The sequence below is a fragment of the Opisthorchis viverrini genome (genome assembly GCF_000715545.1).
Source record: "Opisthorchis viverrini unplaced genomic scaffold opera_v5_33, whole genome shotgun sequence".
Classification (NCBI taxonomy): Eukaryota; Metazoa; Platyhelminthes; class Trematoda; order Opisthorchiida; family Opisthorchiidae; genus Opisthorchis; species Opisthorchis viverrini.
This window is the reverse complement of record NW_008751689.1, coordinates 2,412,997-2,435,499: the sequence shown is the minus strand read 5'-3', so window position 1 is coordinate 2,435,499 and position 22,503 is coordinate 2,412,997. Positions and strand designations below refer to the sequence as shown.

The 22,503-nt window shown below is 44.3% G+C and overlaps 2 protein-coding genes across 2 annotated transcripts in view; one reads left to right on the top strand and one right to left on the bottom strand.

Annotated features, from left to right (window-relative positions):
- Positions 1–7,542, top strand: part of T265_02650 (hypothetical protein) — a gene marked incomplete at both ends in the record, with an annotated part of 31,866 nt that extends 24,324 nt beyond the window's left edge. Inside the window, 6 exons of the mRNA XM_009166948.1 lie at positions 951–1,104; positions 1,214–1,462; positions 1,874–2,284; positions 4,890–5,314; positions 5,973–6,079; positions 6,185–7,542. Coding sequence (XP_009165212.1) covers positions 951–1,104; positions 1,214–1,462; positions 1,874–2,284; positions 4,890–5,314; positions 5,973–6,079; positions 6,185–6,968 — 2,130 coding nt within the window. The remainder of the gene's footprint in view (positions 1–950; positions 1,105–1,213; positions 1,463–1,873; positions 2,285–4,889; positions 5,315–5,972; positions 6,080–6,184) is intronic.
- Positions 6,185–21,289, bottom strand: T265_02649 (hypothetical protein; the record flags this gene model as incomplete). Its single annotated transcript, XM_009166947.1, has 2 exons — positions 6,185–6,339; positions 21,220–21,289. The coding sequence occupies 2 exons, from the start codon at positions 21,287–21,289 to the stop codon at positions 6,185–6,187; spliced, it is 225 nt and encodes a 74-aa protein (XP_009165211.1).
- Between the last annotated feature and the right edge of the window lie 1,214 nt (positions 21,290–22,503).

The window sequence follows — 22,503 nt, the reverse complement described above, 5'->3', positions numbered from 1 at the left end:
GAATGAAACAGCTGATATCACCTCTCAATGTCATCTAATGTACGTGTGGTCAACTTCTGCATCGTTTTTTGTTGAGAACTCTTTCAAGGTCATGTGCTGCTTTCTTGCTCCATGTTCATCTTGCCAGTGTATGTTTGGCTGAGTGAACTGTGTAAGACAGTAACTAACAGAACCACAACAGCTGGAACTCCCTTACAACTATATTAGCGTTGTGCTCAGACGACCGGGTGTTCAATGATCTGCGGACCATTAAATTGTCTTAATATACATCCCTGTGTTTTTACTTGTACTCGAGTTGACTAGTTTTAATCAAATTAGGTTAGGAACAGCCATCTTACGTTGAGAACCATGATTCTGTTTTAATTCTGCATCGTGGTTAGCTATCGTGATTATATTCGATAGATAGATATTCTCTGAACCACCCGTGTGGTCGGTTGATTTTGTTAGCTTAACATCAAGAATCAGGCCCTCCGTGCCATCTTACTATATCATGCTGGCCTTCAGCATACCGAACATACCATAACGCCACACCGTGCTCACCCAATGAGCCATGAATACCGTAGGTGACGGCCTGACTACCTGGATCCAAGCTGTTACTTAAATTCATCCATACCCTTGCAATTCCTGCACCAGTTGAACAGTTGGTAGCGCCGGTGTAGTTCTCGTTGCAGGAGTAATTCGTCTCTTCCAAAGTTTGGCTATCCTCCCATTTCGCATTTCATCCTTGCTCGGAGCTCACAGCTGAAATCGGGTTGTTATTGTACCTGTACTGTATAGTAACCTAGGTAGGCTGATGACGCTGCACAATCCAGTGTGTTTCTTGCGTTTTATATGGGGTCTAAATGATGCTTTCATTCAACAGTAAAGTGGCTAATGGGTAACCATTTCACTTTTCGGCACGCGCGTTCATGATTTTTACCAGTTGTGATTTCCGGTTGTTTCTTTTGAAGACCCGCCGGACAAAACCAATGATCACATCAAAGACCAATCTGTACATAAGCGGTTTAAATGAGACGGACACGGATGACACTGTTCGGTCACTAGTCGAAAATGTTGTTCAACCAAAGTCGTGCAAGGCGATGATCAGCAATGGGATTTGTAAGGGTGAGTCACTTCTATCCGCTTATTGTATGGTTCGTGAAATCTGGTTCGATAAGCAGGTTGGTCCTTTTAGCCTTCCCAACTTTATCATTATATGATGGTTCTTTTCCAGGCTATGGCTTTATCGATTGTGCGTCCGAAGAAGATGCAGAAAAGGCTAAGAATCATATAATCGAACAGGCCAAGTTGACTGGACGGAAACTATTGGTAAAATTCGCGCATGAGAACGAAAAGGACGTCCACAATGTGTACGTGAGACACCTGCCACTGGACTTTACTAAAGAGAAATTGGAAGCTTTATTCCAGAAATTCGGGCAGGTCACCTCAGTCAAGTTACTAGAGAATGAAGATCGACTCACAGGTGTGTCCCTCGTTTTGTCGCAAGCCGTCGTCCTTCACGTTGTGCTTAGAAATTTGTGTCCTACCCATACGGCTCATCATGTCTAGTTCGGACGGTCAGTCCGTATTTTTACGATTAGAACGAGACCTGTAGGTTTTACTTTTCTTTGACTTCCTCAATTCTTAACTAGTAATGGTCACATTTTGTATATTGGAAAATGATTGTCCTACCATATGAATCTCTCATTTTCTTGCACTTTATGTAGTCAATGTAATCCACATATATATGTATCTACGCATTTCCGGTGAACCACCCCCCGCATCGTGGATCAGCGAACCCTCCGGGGCTCTTTAATTTATCGCTGGTCACTCTTGAATCACTCAAGCCTGTTTTTCATGCATTCACCTCCATGTTCCTTTTATACCATCCCAGGAATAGGTTTCGTTCGATACGCACTCGCAGAGCAAGCCGAAAAGGCGATCGAACAGTTGAATGCTGCCAAACTAGTGTTGGGGGACAATACCGCGCCAGTAATGTGTAAGCTGGCAGATAAAGCAAACACGAGGCGACGGCCCACAACAGCTGCTCACGCGACAACGTTAGTAGTTCAACCCCAACTTTCTCTCAATAATCCCTTACATCGACAAGGCGTATCCATAAGCAACACAGTTACCCTGCCTCGGTGTGCCATACCCTTCTCACAGCCTCTCCAGCCAGCTACCCCTTTCACACCCAGTATTCCGTTGGCTACCCAGCTGCTGTCACCATTAGGCCAATCTCCAGTATTGATCCAGAGTATCCAGCCAACAGGGTCCCCTCAATCACGTGGTGTGCTGTCTCCAGGTGAGTTCGTTTCGTCCAGCATCAGCCCCAGAATGCATTTTTCAATGCAGACTTGGATTGTTTCTAACTTTCGTATTGAGTGTATTAATGCGGAACATTTTTGTAAGTTTTTTAGTTATCATATCATCAGCTTTCATGCTCTAATATTTTGGGAATCCGAAACCGCGTAAATTTATATATTCGTTACTCTGCAGGTGTTTCTTGGGTTGACTCCACGCTTATTTTCAAGTCTGTCAGACGCGGGTAGTCTGTCTAATTCGTATTTGCTTGTTCACAGACGTCCTCCAGTGATTATAAAATGTCCATTTGAGGTGTATCCCCTTTCAATGCACCTTTGAAGTCTGGTACTGAATCCTTATTGAAGCACTTTCTTAGAGGTACTGGATTGTTGTGCACTTGTTCTTTGTCGTTTCAAACAGCTTACACCCAAACACCAGTGATGTCAGTGAGACTCCACTGCCTTTCAATCTCAGGATTTAGTTGATTCTCTTTAAATCTTTAGGGTGAAAAAGAAAAGTGGATGAGTGGGGCTTGTGGCGCTAGCTTACGCAGGCATTCTGAGGTGCCTATAACCTCAAACACCCAATCAGAGAAGCCGAAAGGAAACTGAGAGCACGGCATCAATTAGCCGCCATTTCGTGCCATCTTCAGCTCGGTGCAGATAAGGTCATTCCGACGCCGTCTTGGAAGGCGGACCTTAGCAACAACATTCAAACTTCTTTTAATCTCCTTCATGCCAAGTCACGTCCACTTCGCGATTTGCGCCATTTTGGAGGAATGTGACTGATACTTATAGAGCACTCTCAGGGTCGGTGAAACCGCCTTTATTAGAGGGAGGTCGGTCCCGTATATTTTAACCAGAAGCAGCACAGCGTCAGTCATATAACATTGAAAAACAACAGGAAAATCGGCCAGTTTTCTCTTCGGAAATTTCAAGAGAGACATTTGCAGCAATTGAGGGTGAAATCTTCACTTCCAGACGACTCTAGAAACGAGATTCAGTTTAACTACTTATAAGTAGAGGGACGTTCGCCAAGCATGGCTTGCTGTCCTTTGTGGAACCCATTTCCTGATAAACTGTTCAGAGTATTAATCTATTTTTCACTTGGTTCCTTCTTGGGATCGACCGGTTGCAAGGATGAACTCATCTCACTCCAACCTATCAAGTACATGATTGAGAAAAACGCGATAACGACTGCAGCGATTCACTAGCCCTTATCTGACGCACAACGTGAACGTGGTGGTATGGTATGGGAATCAATTGTTTCACGTAGGCCACCTTAGTTATGTACAACGCACAGCTGTTAGCGTGCCTCTTAATTAAGATAAAGACCACTTGAATTCGTGTGACTTACTGAAAATGAGGATATTTATCCATCCGGGTGTGTAACGATTGTTCATTTGATCCAGGGTTTCGACATTGCACGCACGCATATGACTACCCGGGAAATTTACCAATCGAAGTTGTGTCCTTTAGCGCGAATACTATCACTTTTCCGTGTGTGTATTCCAGATATTCCTTTTTTTCCGGTGTGCAAAAATGTCCGGACCTAGCAAATTGAGCTCTGTTAAAGGTGTTCCTTTTAAGGACGTCTGCACCTCCTATGAGAATTGGACGTATTTCTCACGAAGATAACTAAAACTAGAGGAGTGGCGAAATTAACTGGGTGACCTCTTCACTTCATGCATTTACTACCTTACGTAAACTGCATAAATGGTTGTGGTCTCATGGAGCAATATGTGGACAATTGGCTATTGTGGTAAGTTCACTCATGATATGGGTCAGATCGTTTCTGATGAGTGTGAATCTGTGGTGCCAGATACTCGCCTACGGAAATGAATTCGTTCAAATCTATAATGCGGGCGATACGCAAAGCCCCTCAAGGTACATATCCTTTGTGACTTAGATGCGTGTATAACTCATCCGTAGCATTTAATAACTTAACACGCATTTACATTCAATCACCTATCGACGCTTGCCGTCCCTTGAGTGAACAGGTAAATAATCGGTCAAACTATCTACCTATGTCCACAACCATTTTGGAAGGGGGTTCTGGTAACTCAGCCTTATGGCTCGTAATGTGAGGATATCTGGGAAGTTTCACTTACGCAAGACAGATGCACAATTGTGCATAGTGCTTGTTTAAAACTTCTCGCCTTGTTTGGTCTATGCGTCACACATTCCTGTGAGTGTATGCTTCCCCACAGAATACAGTGCATAACACTACCTTAATAAAACTCTTTACTTGATGATATCACATTAGGTTAATTTGAGCGGAAGCAATTTCTGTAAGATGGCCTTCATCGAGTTTCAAAAATGTGTGACAACATTCTACTGTGTATGTACCTTTTGTTTGGTGTACAATAATGGGTGGTCCTGAGTTGACGACACTAACTGTGCAATGCGTTTTTCAGCCTCCAAACTGGTTTTACAAGCTGGTTTACTTATTTGTTAGAACCTGTATTCTGTGAATTTGATATCCAACGAGCGGTATGTCATCTTAGTTGTGTCCATATTTTGGTCAGAATGCCAACAAAAGGGTCGATGGTGGACGAACCAGTCGTTCTGATAAGTCGTTTACGTTTTATTTGCCTCTACTAACAGCTGTATTGCCGAACGGTACGCCGGGCCCGAACCCCCTACTCTCTTTGCCAATTACTACCGTCCAACCTGGAACGCTGAACACGCATGTTCCGGCCAGTTCCAGTCGTGCAACTCCTCTAATCGGACCACCACCTCAAACCCCAGTTTCTGTTGGGCTTCAGCTGAACCAGAATGCTGCGAATATGGTTAATCCCTATTTCGTATCCCTCGACAGTAACTCAAGTGTACCAAAAACCTCGACAACACTTCCACCTTCCAGATTCCCTGTCGTGCACCCGGGTACAAACTACGTGCAAAAAGACGGCGCAGGCGCTGATCAACCCGCACTTAACGGCCCCCAACTTCCCTCTCACGTCGGTCAGCTTCCCGTCAAATTACAATACTCTGCTTCATATGTCCAGTCGCAACAACCCCAACCCGCCTGGGTGAGTGCATTCAGGTATTACATGGTATAACTTGCTCTTACGTACTCTTGTTACGTTCGACCCTGACGCAGTCATACATACCAGGTATTTTCTTTGATCCTACTTGAATACCTGTTGCATGCCTTTGTAGCCGTAACTAACCAATGCTGAGCTTTCCATTGGTACATGACTTGTTCTTCATCTGCTTAGTAAAAGACACGCTAACCATTACGCAGCCCGGTATGCAGAGCGGATGAGTAAATATCCACTAAGCTATTCCCCCCCCCCCACACACACACACATACGCTTGTTTTCTTTGGTGTTGCTGTCAATGATGATTAGTTTGACGCTTGTCGTTTAGCAGCCGTGTTATTTTAAATGTCATAGTTAATGCATTTTAAACCGAATCCTTAGTACCAACTTCCGTATTGGATGTTATTTTCATTGTCAGCATACGTCCCAAAGGATGTTGCGCGCTACCTGAATACCAGTGCATATAACTTATGACACTGGCGTAAAGGTGCCTACTCAAACTAGCTTGTCATCATTCTTGTCACTTTAATCTTTCTCACTCCGACACACTGCCATTTCGTTATGTATATCGGTCCTCTCTGCAAATTAAAAACCCTACAGTCTTTTTCAAGTGTCTTTCATGGTATTCCTTTTATTTTTTCAACAGCAAATCGGTACCAATGGATGCAACTCACAGCTTGTGTTTCTGACGACGCCGTCAATTCTAGCTAACTTCCCGACTGCCGCTGCCGCAGCTACCTCATTGCTTCCAACGTATGTGTGCCCCCCTCTAACACAATCCAACCTGTTCACTTCTCCCGATCTTACAGAGTGTGGCAATCGGTATCTGAAGCTTTCTTTACCGTCACTTCCATCTAGTTATGAATCCGATACCGGTTCAGAGGACTCTATCGCAGCGATTAACAAACCAGATGGAGAGATGCCAGTACCCTCAAACACACATTCGTGTTCCGTAAAGTGCAATGGTGATAGTGATTCAAAGGGAGTGAATCTCATATCTACTGAACTGAATGCTGAAACAGTAGAATTAGGAAAATGTATGGACAATCCCGATCAACAACCGGCTTATGCGGAGGAGACAAATGTATCTTCGGTGATGCCCCCCGTGCCAGCTAATAATGCTGGCTGTGATGGCTTGGTTCTTATACCTTCACATGATAAAGTGAATTCACTTCTGGATACTCCGGTTTCTAGTACTACCCCGAACTGTAACCCCTCTACGCCTATCGGCGATGTTCTCACTTCATCTGTTGCCGTCTCGACCAGCAAAATTACGGTAGATAAACTGTGTGATGGGGTCGACTCATGTGAACGAACGAGAACAGACTCTTGGTGGTCTAGAGGATCGAGTGGCAATAATGCACGCAAGAAAAATCAAGAATCCATCAGTACTGTTCCACGTGGCCGTCGGCGTCAAAGTGATGGTGCTAGTCATGCCTCAGATAGTCGCTCTGGTCCACAGATGCAAGCTCGTGGTCCCAACAGACGCAAACCTTTGTCCGTCACTTCTACGATCCGTCAATCCAGTGAGCTGTCACCCAGCGAAGATGATTCCGCAGCATCCAAACAGGTCGACCCCGCTTTGTCGAACAACTGTTCTGTTGTCCACTCTGGCAACTGTCCGAATCCAGAAACACCCTGACAGTCGGTTAGCATAATCTTTCTGCCTCAGTCGACAGTCTTTTTCAAGGTATAAGACTTTGGAACTTGTATATAATCTTCAAAAACCATCTGTAAATGAATTCGCCACACGTTCATCGTGTTGTGATCTGTCGCTCTTCACTACTTCAAACCGATGAGCATTAGATATTTCTCTCCCTGTTCTGTTGCGTCGCACCGAATTCAACTAAACGCGGCCGCAAAGTTCAGCTGGTTCAAGAACTGAACTGATGGTGATCATGTGGGCAACGCAATCGCATTTTTATTCTTCAGAAAACCACTCCTTTTGCTGATCAGATAACTTTGTTCTTGGAATCAGAAGAAAAACATTGTTGGTTTGTGGGTGCTAAGTTTACGGAATCGAATTGCGCCTTGGACTGCGCTTGAGTGTTAGGCATTTTCACACTTGCTTTTGTAACATACTCCTTCCTCGGTGACGTTTATGATGACGAGACTACGATTGTTTTTTTGGGATCGTAGGAGAAGCTTAAGTATCCTTTTTTTCTAAATTGACTCAATGCTCAGCACGTGCCGGCATTTCATACATAATTGGCGTTTTCCCACGTGGTGCTTTTTCTCCTTGATGGTGGGCTACTTGTTCCTGTGGATGGCTTATGAACTTAGCCCAGTCTCACTTTGGAGGTGAAACCTGCTTTATGCATGGCGGGAGTTGTTTGACTGCTTGTTTGTCCCCTTCACGGTTGTCGCTCCTAATGATTATGCTCATGATGACTGGTAGGAGCCCTATAGGTTTCAGTGTAAGGAGTATTAGGAGCAACAAACTTTGTCTGGTCCGCTCTGTTACCGTCGCTAGCCTGTTCAATTCAATTTCCCCACCAGAAATGAGGTTCTTTGCGTATTTGGTCGATCGATGGAAACCAGACTCACGGTCCAGCTGGAATTAAGTACTTCGCTGACTCTCGTAACTTCAAGAACACAAACAAGTTTCAAGAATTATGGTAGTTTCTGGCAAGTGGATTTCTCATCAATGTCGGGATAGAATTTTCGTTGGTCGCTGCATTACGTACGTACTACAGTAGTGACCTCTTGCCTGTGTTCTGGTAACCCGATATCTCCCAGGAAGCAAAGAAGTTGATCAGTCTGAGAAATCACCTGCAGCTGTCGGCTTGAAACACCCACAGCAAACATACCTACTCGCCTAAGCATCACTGAACACCCGATCTGGGTACTGTTATGCTGGTGTCGCCTAAGTGTGGTTGTGAAATCCCCAATGAACGCCTCGTATGAAGCATTCCAGAAACTGCAAGTCGACGCGGAAATAATGATGGCAACCACGAAGTTACTGACCATACTGCCAAGTTACCATCTTGTCTTGATTTCTCGTTGTATCATGGCATCATACTGCAGCCTACCCCTACAATACCAAGTGCGGTTGGGGAGACTTTACTCTGTCTACTCCTAAACAGTCTTGGAACCCGAGCCCATCCTGATGTACTCAACTTCACGAAAGTTTTTGAATTCGTAAGATTTGCATTCAGATCACTTGTTTGAACTTGTCGTGTGTTAATTCGGACGTGCTAAGTAAGTGGAACCACGCTGTAAGGATCGCTCCGAATATGATGGCTTTTTAGGTTCGGAAGGGCCTACACGACTAANTCCACTTCGTAATGTCAGTAGAGAGTGCTGTTGGTGCATAGTTCCACTACGAGGGTCACAAACATCTTGCACCGCTATACGTTATGCCATTTGCTAAAAATAAATCGTTCAGCTGTTGCACCCTTTCGGTGCCTAGCTGCCATGCCATACGAAGGGGGCACGAGTGCTGGGATACTACCAGGTAGCCCAAGTCTAGACAGGGGAAGTCAAGAGACAGAGGTCGGGCTCGGACCACGGACCTTCTGGTCAGTAAATTCGCGCCCTATCCACTTGGTCCATCTCGCCCCGTGCCATGAGCGGCATATACCAGTTGATCAGATGCTTTGAACCAACTAGGTTTAAATACAGAGTGCTCATGGAATCCCAGAATCAGGAGTTAACAAGTCCTAAAGTTCCAAGATTGAGTTTCCGGACTGCCCTGATGTGATTATTGGTCCATCCTGGCTCTCGATTTCGTTCCTTGCAAATACGCACGCTCCCCGTTTTCACGTTCTTTGGGTACAAATGTCGTTTGTCTTCTGACCTATGGATTCAGTTGAAGGTTTGTTCAGCTCAGTACGTGTATCGTGCGTAGGGGTATTAAATGACGTCTTAGCAGTCTGGCGGGGGTCGGTTATCCATGATCACGGAACAGATCAGGTTGAACTCATGCTTCAACAACAGCTTCAGCTTTTAAATGCTAGCGCTGGGTTCTTAATACCTACGTCCTTGGCTCCACCTGCTTTATCAAGCGTCCCGCAGTTGGCGAAATCACCAGTGGCAACGCATAATACTTGTGCAACCCGCCCACTGGCGCGACGTTAATGCGCTGTTCTGTCACATCCCGGGTTTTCAACCAGTACGGCTGTCGAAAGGTCCGTCTTCACCGCACATTCCGCAAAGCAGATCCCGTGTGATTTTCGTCTCGGCGAACGCAGATCTTCGATAGGTGGTTTGATAATCTTTACTAGGAGTTAGGCTTGATAACGTTGAACTAGATGCAAGAGTCTTTTCCTTCTGGCTGTTCCGCTGGATGGATGTAAATCCATACGCAACCTAGTAATATTAATGAGCTTGAGGTAGCTCAGTGGTTGAGGTGCAAACTCACTGAACGGGTAGGGTCCGTGGTTCAAACCCATCTCAACTCGTGCCTTGGCTTCCTTCGGGTAGTATGGAGGCTGGGCACCGTAAATATTAGAAGCTAAAGGATTACTATTGTTTGTAATTAGTAATATCCATACATATTCAAAACCCAAGTTACCTTGTAAACCCGATTACTCTAGGTGTCAAAATGAGGTTGGTGAACATGAGATGGAAAAGTCAACATCGTTGTATAGTTGATGAAAACGATGGTGATTATGATACTCAGCCCAATTTTCGGTTGCGCAACAGTTTGACGTCCGGGTGATAAGAGCGTCAATGCATCATTTTGTTTACCGTTCGTCATCGCCAGCATCATCTCGATCGACAAAGGCACATCTCAAATCGGGTGACTGCAGTGATTACGGTAGGGGGAAATGTGTCTGCAAGAAGAACAAGATTGGCATGGACGGAAAATCCTTGGCAGTTCACTACCGATTTAGGCCCTCTTAGGGTCTTATCAGACGGGAGTAGTTGCTGAGTTTCCATCAACCCTGTTTTCTACTTGAACACCAGTTCGTACGTAAATGGGGTCCCACTAACTTGTAAATTGCTAGCGTGTTACAAGCTACACAAGTGATCATCTGCTGAATCTCTCGTTTATAATTCTAATTGGATTGCCTTCAACGCTGCGTGAAAAGGGTCCACAACAGAACATAAACAACAGTTAAATGCTAAAGAAGGACAGCCTGGTCCGGAATCAATCTGGAAGTTGTAAAAGCTGAAATATGTTGTGAAAAAGTAATCTCTCGGGTAATACGTCCTCACTTTATTCCAGGGGGAGCCTGAATAAACCCTTTTTTTCATCCGGCCGTCTGCCTCGTTGTCGGTCCCCATTTCTTCACTTAGCTCTTCCTTATGCTAGATGGCGGACCTGTTCTGCCTAGATTAGTGACTCGCGGACGAACGTAGATGTAGAAATATTTGACCTGTGGAGGCTTTGGGGCCATATTTAGGTCTGAAGGTGTGCTGTTTGTCCTTCATATATGTGCGATCCTGGGATAGATGTAGAGGTGACAAGAGTCAGACACGTGTAAGACGCAATAGATTTTTCCCACTTTATCCGAACAGGCAACAAATGGAAAGCCCAAATTACGAAGAAACGCGTCCAGTAGTGCCAACACCATTGTTCCGATGACACAGACAACCATAAGTGAATGGGGCTTAGTAGATACAAATAAACACAAACACTAAATCATTAAGTGTAAATAACGGATGAAATATCACAATCAAGCGAGATTGCGCCGGCCTGTTATGTGACTGCAATGCCACGCTGGTGGACCGTCGGTTCTGCTGGGGCGAGCTACTTACTCAACCTTGAGCATTGGCCACCATAATCCGTGTCCAAACTGCAAATGTGAATGGAACAAAAGTGGAACGATTCGTTTTTGTTGTTTCGTTTTTTGTCGTTTGTTTCTGGGCCATATCTTATCACCCGGATTATCTCTGTATCAACGGTTTTTCTCTTCAGAGATAAAATTGATCCCGTTTTGTCCGTCAAATGACTTGTGAGAACGTACACAACATCGGTTACTCTGAGAAGTGTGCTTAGAAGATCTCCATCGTAAGGGTTTTACAAGCACACACGCTTCTGACGGCTGGGTGGATGCAATTTAGCCTATGTGTCCCCCAAAAGGTCCCTGGACCGAGTCTCTCAGTCACCGCCCTTTGCGTTCGTGTGCGTTGGAGAGCACGTTGATCACTCGATGCATTGTCTGGGAGCATTGCCTTGATAAGTACGTTCCCCAAAGGTATCAGCGACGCAGTTTGTCGACCATCCCATCGCTCAGTAGCTCACCCCAACGATACTTGCCGTTAACAGGTCAAGCTCGTCAGTTGGTGTTTTCCATGATGCCCGAAATGTGAAGTCTGACAGTATCAGAGAACGAATATCAGATCGAGATTAGTTGCTAAAGGAACTCAGAGGAATGACTTTTCAGTAAAGACAACCCGCCAATAAGGAGCAACCCCCTAGTTGAATAATAAAATAATGATCACCCAGCTGTAAAACCCTTTCGGTGTATACTTGCCGGGCTAAACAACAGAAGCACGAGGGCTGAAATGCTTCCAGATTGGGTTCGAACCAGAGACTTTCCGGTCAGCAAGTTAGCGCCTTAACTAGGGATGGTGGTTCACTGTTTTTTATTAGAACGTTTCTCTCCAATCATTCGTGGCGTGTCACATGACAAACCATTCATGATAATAAATGACCAAAATAGCTGAATTGTCTTGAACTTCTAAGCCGTCAATCACCTAAGGGAATTTAAGCTTACAATAAGTGCAAAGCACATTTCTGAGGGTTGATAAATAAAAAAATGTTAACTATGCAACCAGTGAATAACGATGATATACAAACACCCATAACTAATATTATGCGAAACAAAAATGGTTGGGCTCAGGCATTCTGAAACTATGAAAAAATGAAGTAATCCTTTTAACCAAAACGAAGTACGTGCATATAAAGCACATATATGGTACGGTCAAATGGAGTTAATCGCGGGTTCCTACATACGATATCGTTCGAGTACTAGTCATTTGGATTCAGTGGGGAGGATCAAGTGTGGTATTACCCCTTCTCATGATTAACGAGACAAGCGGAAGACTTGCACAGGCAGTTTATCCAATAAACTATCCAAAGAATGACAGGCAACATCAATTGCAAACAGAGTCCCAATTATAAACGATATTTTGGTGGATCCGAGATATAAAGAGATGTTACACGCATGCTCTGAGACATTATCTCAAACTTGTTCCCGAATTCTCTCGATTTATTCGCTTTGTAGGGATTAAAAACTAGCTTTTTGCAACTATCAGTCTGTCGAAGCAAAGCAAAGCTCGGGCGGATCTGGATCTTACAGGACGCTTGGAGCTACTGAACGTAGCTCGACGGAAACAGTGTTCAGCGGGGCAGTAGGAACAGATATAAGACGGCAGTGGATATGGCATTGAAAATTGCTTCCGTAAACAAATCGGTTAATGAACAGTATTAACCAAGCACAGCATGCAACCAATTATGCTGAGTTCGTTTTAGTGATCTGCTGCCGCACATAAACAGCAATCGTTGACAAGCTCCGAAGATGGGTTCACCCATTCAGTTCCTGTTCTTACTTTGGTAGCCATATAAACTGACCGATTCTCACCTGAACTGATCGGCTGTCTCAAGAAAGCCTCGTTTCAGCATTCCTTGACGAGATACTGATTTGTTGTGCCTTTATAAATGAGGCCAATTTCTCCCCAAAATCTTATTACACGGGGTCAAAGCTCATTTTGATAACATTTAGATAAACAGTTGACCAGTTTGGTAACTCAAGGTCGCAGTTGTTGTTATTCATGGTGGAAAATTTCCTTGTCTGTTTTCGATGTATGCGTAGGTTAGGACGTGTAACATTGCTTTGTGGGTGGGTGACAATCCGTACTCGAGTTAAAAACTATCTACCCTAATTTTGTGAGTGGCCAATTGCTGATCCTTCACCTTTATCTTATCTAAGTTCGGTAGGGAAAAAATTGACCGCTTGTAAGACACACTTGTTCTGAATAAAATCTGGTGGTCGAATATGAATGTTGTTGATGAGAATAACACGGAGCAGGGGTTACGTGATTTTTTTCACCTGACTGGCCGGTTACATTAGTGATAGCACCCATACGAATCACCCCTGAATACAAAGATCAAACTGGTGAATCCTCACGCAAATGGCTTCCGCAGTGGCTAAGATATTCATCCAGATATGCATCCGTAGATAGGTATAAAAGCTGCTGTGGTACGAATGTGGTGTCCTGTGTCCAGTAAACGATGATGTTCTGAGTTTGATGGTGTCTCTGACGGAGGGTGAGGACACAGAGTAACATGCGATGAAAACACTACGGTAGTTGCGGAGTTTGTGGAATTCATATTCACACACCTCTGGCTTCAACAGTCTTCCTGGTGTTCCAATAAATCCACACCAAAAGTGAGAGGCACTGGACTCTCGTTTCGCTCTTAACAGAGCATCAACAGTGCATACCGTAGGCCGTACCGGGTTTGAAATTCGATTATCTGACAGGCGAGCATGTTGTCACTGCTCCACCGGTGCACGCTGGACGCACCTGAATCATCACGTCTCAACAGGTGGTTTTTACGCTTGATTAATGTGACTGGGTAGTCGATCGGACGACTACCCGGTAAGTGTTCTGCTCGTCTCAATCGACTGGATCTTCTGTCAGAGCTTCCCAGTCAGGTAGCGCTGCAGACCCCCGAAACCCGTTGGACACAACAATCACATCACTAAAGCTCAGTTGAGTTACATTACAATGATCTTCTCATCAATCAGTGAAGGGAACTAACAATTTTGCGTCATGACTATTTTTGCCGATGATTGCTAGTTATCGTTTAAAGCGGGTGGGCTTTATTTGAGTTATTAAGTCTAAAATCTTCTAAGAAAAACTGCGCGTCTGTCACGTCCTTCTTACGACATTTGTCGCAAAGGGATGCTGCAGTCCAACTGACGTTCAGCTCTAATGCTGCGGTCGAAAGGCTATTGAGAGCGCTTGTGTTTCGAAAGGCAGCCGCGGGCATAGATGGCTGTCCGTTCAGCGTTCCGGCTGCGTGCGCAGCGCGCCGATAGCTATCGATCGTTCCGCCAGAGAGCTCGGTTTCGTCAGGCTTGGCTGTCTGTCTGCATTCACAGCTAACTCAGCATGCTGTTCGATCCAGTTCACTGGTCTGTCTGGGTCACACTCTTATGGCGAGCAAACGTGCAGTTTATCTGACTCAGCCACACCGGTTCACCATCTCACCGGAGTGATAAGAGGACTGACTTCTTGTCTGGCACAATCACATGGCCAAGGAGGGAGCGTAGTGGATGGTGTGTTCGTGCACATAGTGAGGAAAAGTGATGTGTGGATTGGATGACCGGAAAACTGCCTTGACAACTCGGACATCCTAAAGGCGATCAAAGTGTGACATCCGAAGTGCGGCTTGATATGCAGGCGACGAGACGGTATCACCCATGTGACGGAGGGGAAAAGACCTGGACTGCTGGTCAGCAGGCACTGGCGGCATTATGTAAAACAATCTTAAATCACGCTACTCGTGAGTAGATGAAAGACATGGGAATAGCCACGCGTTAGCTGGCACGGGGATTAACACCGTGAGTTAAGAAAGCTATTTCGAGCTAATGTGCATGGTCGACATATCTTTTAGGGGGTTCAGTGGACTTCAGGGAACAGTACAAGTTTGCCGACAGTTTTCGACACTTCTCGACTCAATAAATTTGCATTAATGCTATTCCGAAACATCTGTGTACTAACGGACCCTCCGCAGTTGATGAGCTCACTGATGTTTCCAGTAAAGCTCTCCGAAACACGGAAGTCCGATAAACGGAAGCAGATTCTTCACACTTTGAGTGACACCTCACTATCATATTTGGTACACAATGTGCCTAAGAGATGAAACTGCTGCACTGGTTGGTGTATTACCCTGTACAAAGACACCGCCGAGGGAAAGGTACATGTGAACGGACCCGAAAGTGCTTGTTCAACTACGTTCAACTGTTCAACTACATAAAGAATACGCCCAAAACGGAGAGCGTCCAACGTTTTAGGCAGTTTTCTTCCCAAGAAGCCATCCGATAAGTCAGTCACGTTCCTGTTATTTGTACTGTTGGGAATGTGTAAGGACATCAGAATCAAGGAGAACTTAAAAAGTCACTTGAAAAAAGAAAACAATGTTCCTTGTACATTGGGATAAAAGCTTTTGGCTTGTATCATTTTGGAGCAGGGCAGTAAAATCTTGCCTTTCGTAATAAGCCGGTGTCAACTTGAGTTGCTACCACAAATCTTTGGATATTCGAAGTTAACAGTCTTGTTCAACCAAGGGAGAGACGAATATAATGAGTCTTAGAGGGACACTTAGAACTCAGCCATAAGTCCCGCGATAGTTCACAGTTTATCCCAAGTGGAACTGGAGATAGATCGCACCAGCTCAGTGAAAGGTCAACTCATCAAGAGAGACATCGCGTTTGGCTGATAGGAGGACGAACATGACTTTAAATACTTCATGTTTTCTTGGGAAAACTATAGCCTTTTGAAACTCAGAGCTCGATACATTATCAACAGCGGTATCATGAAGATACGAGAAGGATTCTCAACCCATGGAGGCACTACTCAGGTACTTGTCACACGATTACGCAAACTTTGAAACACTGCATTCATTTGATATGAAAAGACCAGAAATTCGACATTGAGAAAACACGAGTTAAGTAAAAATAGGTGATACAATCCTTTTAAAGATTTCAACAAGTGACAAAACAAGGACGAAAATATCACCACTCTGAAGCCAGATAAGTGCTATCTTAAATACATTTGATTATATGTCAAAGATCAACATTGTTCCAGCCGATAGTACCGGATCAGTGCCAGCTAAACAACCGAACAACGTTTTATCAATGGAGCACCGAATGATTCATGAATTAACATGCTCTTTTATTACATATCATCATTTCTCAAACGGAATTTACTACGTCAGCCATTTGGTTGTTACGCACCTCAGTCTTCTGGACACTCAAAGACGCACAAGCCAATGAACCCAGTAAAGTTACTTTCGCTTTGAATTGCTCACCCTATCAGCAGTCAGACGAATACCTAAGTCGTGGAACATGACGTACAACGAGTACCTCGGTATAAAAACTAGCCGGATGATTTTCCCTTCATCACGAATAATAAGGGAAAGATTAACTACCGCTTTGTCTCTTTCTTTCCACTGAACAGATTTACTCGTCTATGAGCATGAGAGAAGCTCGCCTTTTTGAATTTCTTGCGCTCAAGAGAAATCCACTTACTGTGTCTCGTATGGTGTCCATTAGCCGCACAATTCTCTTAGCTGCTGCACCGAAATGTTGCATTTTGTTGCGTATGTGCTCAAACCAAAAGCCATCCTAACCTACGTTCGTATTTTTGCAGCACACCTGTCCACTGGAGCAATTATATCTCTGGCGGAAAAGTTTGGTGGAATAATTTCTCAGCATCGCTGAGACCCCGTGATGCCTAAATGGGGCTCAAAAGTTTGGAGTAGTACTCTGAACTCAAATGACAGATTGCTTTAGTCCATCAGGGACTCGTCATAGATTTCGAAAATTCAATTGCATTGTGCGAATACTGAGCGTCATCTCGTACAGTAGAATTGGGAGCTTTTCTAGAGTACCACACAGACGCGCGCTGGATCATACTTGATTCCCTAGGTCAAAATAAATTTCCATCCCGAAGATGCCGGGGTAACTTAACTAACGAAAGATGTAATCCAATCCAGCAACTATCCTAACAGCTTGAAAAAAACACCTCTTTTGAATAATGGAACCAATTTGTGAAATTCGATTTCAAAGAAGCGTATTCATACTAAGATTCCTTACGCTCATGATCATGTTTTTGCTATTTAACCAGGCGTTGAATCCCATCCAGTGCCAAACTTGTGTTTAAGTCAACCTATATTTGAAGGCATATCCTGTTGTCTTTGCAAACTGCAACACTGGTTGTAGCTACCAGAGTTCGAAATTATTAATTAGCCTGAGGTTTCGGTGAGGCAGACGACGGTGAAACTGACAGAAAGCTTGAGGTATAGGAGAGAACACCCGCTAGAAATACTTTGTATATTCCCTTGACGCAGCTACTGTCGGTGATATCTCCAGTACTGTACTAATTAAAATATGAGGCCACCTTTGTGAAGTATTTTCAGGTGGAGAGTCAGCTGGAATTAGTTAACAACAAGTTATTTTGAAAATAGGTGTATTTCGCCTACTTCGTGCACTGTTAGGTTATCCCAGGGTAACTCTCTCAAAGACAGGGGCGAAGCACAGATCACCAGGCAATTGAACAAAACAGGACACAAAGTTAGACTGAAATACTCGCTTAAGATGTTGGCAAGAAACAGGCGGTCGTATTGATTGAAAGTTCTTGGTAATCTATTCGTTCTCTCTCTCTCTCTGCCTTCAGAAGTCAGTCTGCGACTTCCCTGATTTTACTGATTGCTTCAGACCTATATCGATTATTTAAAACGCAAGAAATGTCCAAGTAGGCGTCAGACATCTCTAATCAGGATGACTTATTCGTTTGTAGGCTCAAGCCGGCACCGTGCTCTCAAAATGACCCTAGCATAATCACGACGATTCAAAATCCGCGGAAACTCATAATGCCATACACATTTTGTGGTGGACGGGATTGAGGAAAATGGATTTGCAACGTAACATTCTTGTTCCCAGCATCTTGATCGAAATACAGTTATTGATGGCTCATCAAGAGATGTAGGTTCAAGGTCGTTTCGTGGGATTGTTAACCTTATGCAGGCCTTTCACCAGTGCTGTTTCGTAGGCCAATGATAACTTGGTTTTCCGGCGTACACATGAACACACATGTTCTCTTTTCTTGGTACCGTATATGTGTGAAACACTGGCCCACAAATTTGTCCAGTGGAAAGTGTGTAACCCGTTCCACCGGTTAGCTACTGTTTGCGTGGTTCACTTGTGTGATGCTACTTTAGGTGTAGTGAATGAACCTTCGCCTGACTCGTTGACCATTGCATCAGATTACCTCACATTTACAGTATACCACTTTACTTCAACTGAATTCTTATTTTACCGACAGTACCAAGCGCTGGGCACCGCAGTCTAAATCAGGCCCATGGAGACAGTTTTCAGCCATTCGGGGCTCAGTTTCCTGCTTTAACAAGTGACCGAATTGTTTGAGTAGCTAAAACGCCATTTGGTAAAACAAGTCATCGAGTTAACTGGTTGTCGACTGTTTACTGCTCTCATATGCACATGGTGAAGTACAATTCTCAGTTCATAAGTTCCTGGCCGCCTTTGTGCAGTTCTACCCGTATGTGACAGTATTCACTGTTCAGAAATGCCCATCGGTTTCGTTCGGTGGGTGCTGACAGGTCAAACAGGAGGTCGCTATTGCATCCATCAAACCATGCGAAAAAAGGGTGTTCTAGTGAAGAATTTAGCATATGAAGATGATGGACACATGATCTCATAAGGTCTAACGTTCCAAGACAAAATGCAAAAGAAACGGATACACAAAATAACAGACTGAAATGAAGAGTCTGCGAACGTCGGTGGGCTCCTGTCACCTGAGTCGTCACGAACGACCAACTTTTGCACCACCTGGTCATAACACAAATAATAATATTTCAGCCGTTGAACTTTTCGGTTCCTAGCATCCATGCCACCGAAAGGAAGCACAAGGCCAGAGATGATTCCAGGTTTCCCAAGCCTAGGCAGGAATAGCCAAGATGCTGAGGTTGGATTCGAACCACAGATTTCTTGTTCCGTTCTGCCGAACGTTGCACAGTTCTGTTTCACCTCAAGTCCTTTGCATGCTTCGAAATCCCTCTTAGGGTAAACTACTGATTAGGCCGAGCGGTATCAATGACATCGACAGTGTCTGTGAGACCGTGAAGTGATGAATCTAATCCAGTATGGTGTTCCCCTTTCGATAAGTAAGTCGGATTTGCACCAACCAAGTGTCTCCTGTCCGCTTCTAGGGTCTGGTTTCCTTGAGAAGGAATTACAAAGAATGTCTGAGTAAAGCGAACAGCAACAGCGAACCGCACAAATAAACCGTAGTGTATTGTCACCCATAGCGAAACATCCCTACTCACGACGGGCCATATATTGAGGCTATCTAGTTTCTCCTACAAAACTATGGCCTTCAACAACTGACCGTCAGTAAAGCACCGCTTAGTTTGATGCAGAAGACTGTGGAAAATATGAGAATAAAAGTATTCATTCTGACTGTATCTGTGTGCATTACGGAATGGAACAGTTGTATCTGACTTGTGCATACGGTTAATTTGAGCAACAGTAAACACGACTGGGCTAACCCCCTTATGCTTCAATCGATTGAAAATGTTTGGAATCGAGTAAGAACTCATTGTTTCAGGAGGGTTTGGTAAACGATCGGTCGATTTTTATTTAAGCAACGTTTAGCAAAAGCTTCATCAGGCCAAGTGAACAAGTCAGCAAGTTGGCCAGGCTTTAATGTAGGCAGGGAACCAATCGGTAAGTCCTCTACAGATTATCATACTAGATCAGTGTTGAGTGTCGATTAACGGCCCTTGACGGCTAGTGTGGTTGGCAAAATCTTGAATTGTTTGGTCGGAGGAGTTTCAAATTACTTCCGATCGGCTTCAACGATCACTTGACAAGGCGAGCAACCGGGTAGTTGTGCCTTTGTTGTGAATAGCAAAAAACCTTCTCATGATTGTTCACGATGGAAGCAGCTTACGCCGATTCTATTGCGATGATGAAGCCATGCTAAAAACCGTCGGAATCCAACTGCATATCCTTGTTTTGCTCATCAGTAGCCCAGTAAGCCAAAGAGAAATTCCTTCCAGCTGAATTAAGTTCGCGTTAAATTTCTGAGGCTTTAAGTTCCGCGGTATCCAGAGCAGTAAATGGATCGTGATGGTGGATGATCTGAGGGTGGCTATGCATCATACGTAACAGAAAAACGGAGTTCGGTTTCTTCGTTTGGTATGATCCTAAGTTGCTGAGCTAAAGACTGTCAAAACTATATACTTTGATTTGTGGAATGAACTACTCATGAGGTTGCTGAAAACTCTTCGACAGCCCACGACCGGTTTCGCCCTTCTTAAGGCTCATCAGGTAGGTAGGCGCAATCCCCGAATTTCCGTCAACCTTATGTCTTACTTGAAACATGGAAACATCAGAACCGAGAGATTCAGCTGGATTCCAACTGAGCCTCTCGAAAAACCAAATTAGTTTGTAAATGAGTGTACTTCGCTATATACTTTGATGTTTTTTCTAACAGTCGTTGTTTCGGTTCCAGGGGAAGACCACAATATGTTACGCGCACAGTTCTCACAGTGTTCGTGCCTCTTTTAATGAGTGACGGAAAAAGTGGAATACGTGTGAAGAACATTTCGCTCCTCATTTCACAAATCATCAGTGGGTTGGCGACATCGGTTGAAGGGGGTGAGCCGTTCCTCAACGAAATTCAAACAGATGTGGAAAGGTATAGAGATTTAGGTGCATATTTCGTGACCTTATCTAAGAGTATCCCAAATCTGACTCTAAAACCATACTGTTTACATAGCATATACGGAGCAAAAGGATATCAGGTTTCAGAGTGCATTAATTCCTCATCAGTGCAGAGTGAGCACTCAAGACTAAACTGTTCTCAGAAGTTTGATATAAATGCATGGGTGGGTGAGCAGCTCGGAAGAAGGTCGAGGACTGTCGGTTCATCCTTCAAAACATTTGCATGAGAAAGCAGTTTATTCTGCCACTGTATCTGTAAGCGAGAGCCCGAAAAATCGGGTACAGGCAACGTAAGGCGATGAATCAGCACTGAGGTAATGGACAATCTCAGAGGCTGCTTAAGTTAACTAGGTCTAGGATGTCAGCTTGTTTCTGAGGAAGATGGCTAGAAAAATTGTCTCTCAGGAGTGATAGAAAAGAGAATGGTGCAAAATGGAAAACGTGGCCTTTGTGTTAATAACGCACCTATCTCCGACAAGTCACTGTTCACCCCGATCAAGCACTCTTCCTCTGCGCAGTGGTGTCCCCAAACCATTTTTGTTTCATTTCGTGTCTGGAATCACTTGTGCGGCAATATCAAATTCTTCAACCAAAGGTGTCTGTAACTGTTATGCCTAGGTTCCAAGCGTAACATTGGCTTGAGCGGTTAATTCAATCCAAATTTTGCGTGACACAGACAACCACCGTTCCGTATGTCCGAGAAAAATCAAGTATTCTAACTCCAAGTCATTAAAGGTGAAAGTCAAGTAAACTGACGACTTCAGGTTGAGTCCGCTACCAAAGTCCCATTGTTGGTTGGATGCTAGAAAAGTAGTCACTCTTCCAAGCACCTCCAGGAACGACCTGTCCATTGAGATGACTAGCCTGAAACCACACTGCTCCTTTTTCAACGCTGTCGTAACCTCTACACTTTACCGACTTCGAAATATGTTTGATGAACCTATATTTGCTAATGCATGTCATACGAAGACGATCGCTTTTGGCTGAGTTGAACCATTGGGTGACATTAGCTTTTCGCCCCCCCCCCTCAGTGCAGTCCAGCAAAGGTAAGTAGGGTAACATGATAATGAGCATTCATGGAGTCATATTAACGGGCGAATATTTCAACGTGTTTAGCTTCAACTACAGAACAGGAGCGCACCTTTGTGAAATAAGTGCTACCCGGTACTGTAATGTCTGTGTCATTTCGTAGAGCCTTGTAAATCCGATAAAGTCTTAAGACTATTAGTCCAACCCAATCAGCGAGTATTCTCGTCTGTATCTTTCGGCTCTGACGTGCCTATCGCCGAAATTTGATCAGGTTTTTTGACGGTGGCACTCGTGACACTACGCACACTAACGGGAAAACTGCTCGCTGCTTAGAAGGCTTGCATCAGTTCTCGTTTAACCTCTGCGTATCGCTGACTGGATAGCTGGATGCATCAGGTAGGCTGACCAAAGTGGGAGTTCACGCACATCTAACCGTCGAAAAACCGTGGGATGTCATTGAAGCTGGGTTCGGTCGGCTAGAAGACCGGATGAATTACTTCCGTGACAGGCGTTATTTTAATAGCAAATTGACAGTCAAATGGTTGTGCGGTCTTATACCATGCATACTTGTGAGGGTCAGTAGATATCTACCTGATCTGCCATAATCAATGGACCGATTGAACGCAGCAATCAATAACAAACGAGCACGCCGAAAGCGTGCTCATCAGCTTACTTTAGAAAATTCACTCCCTAACTCCGGCTTTATTTCATCTCCCTATG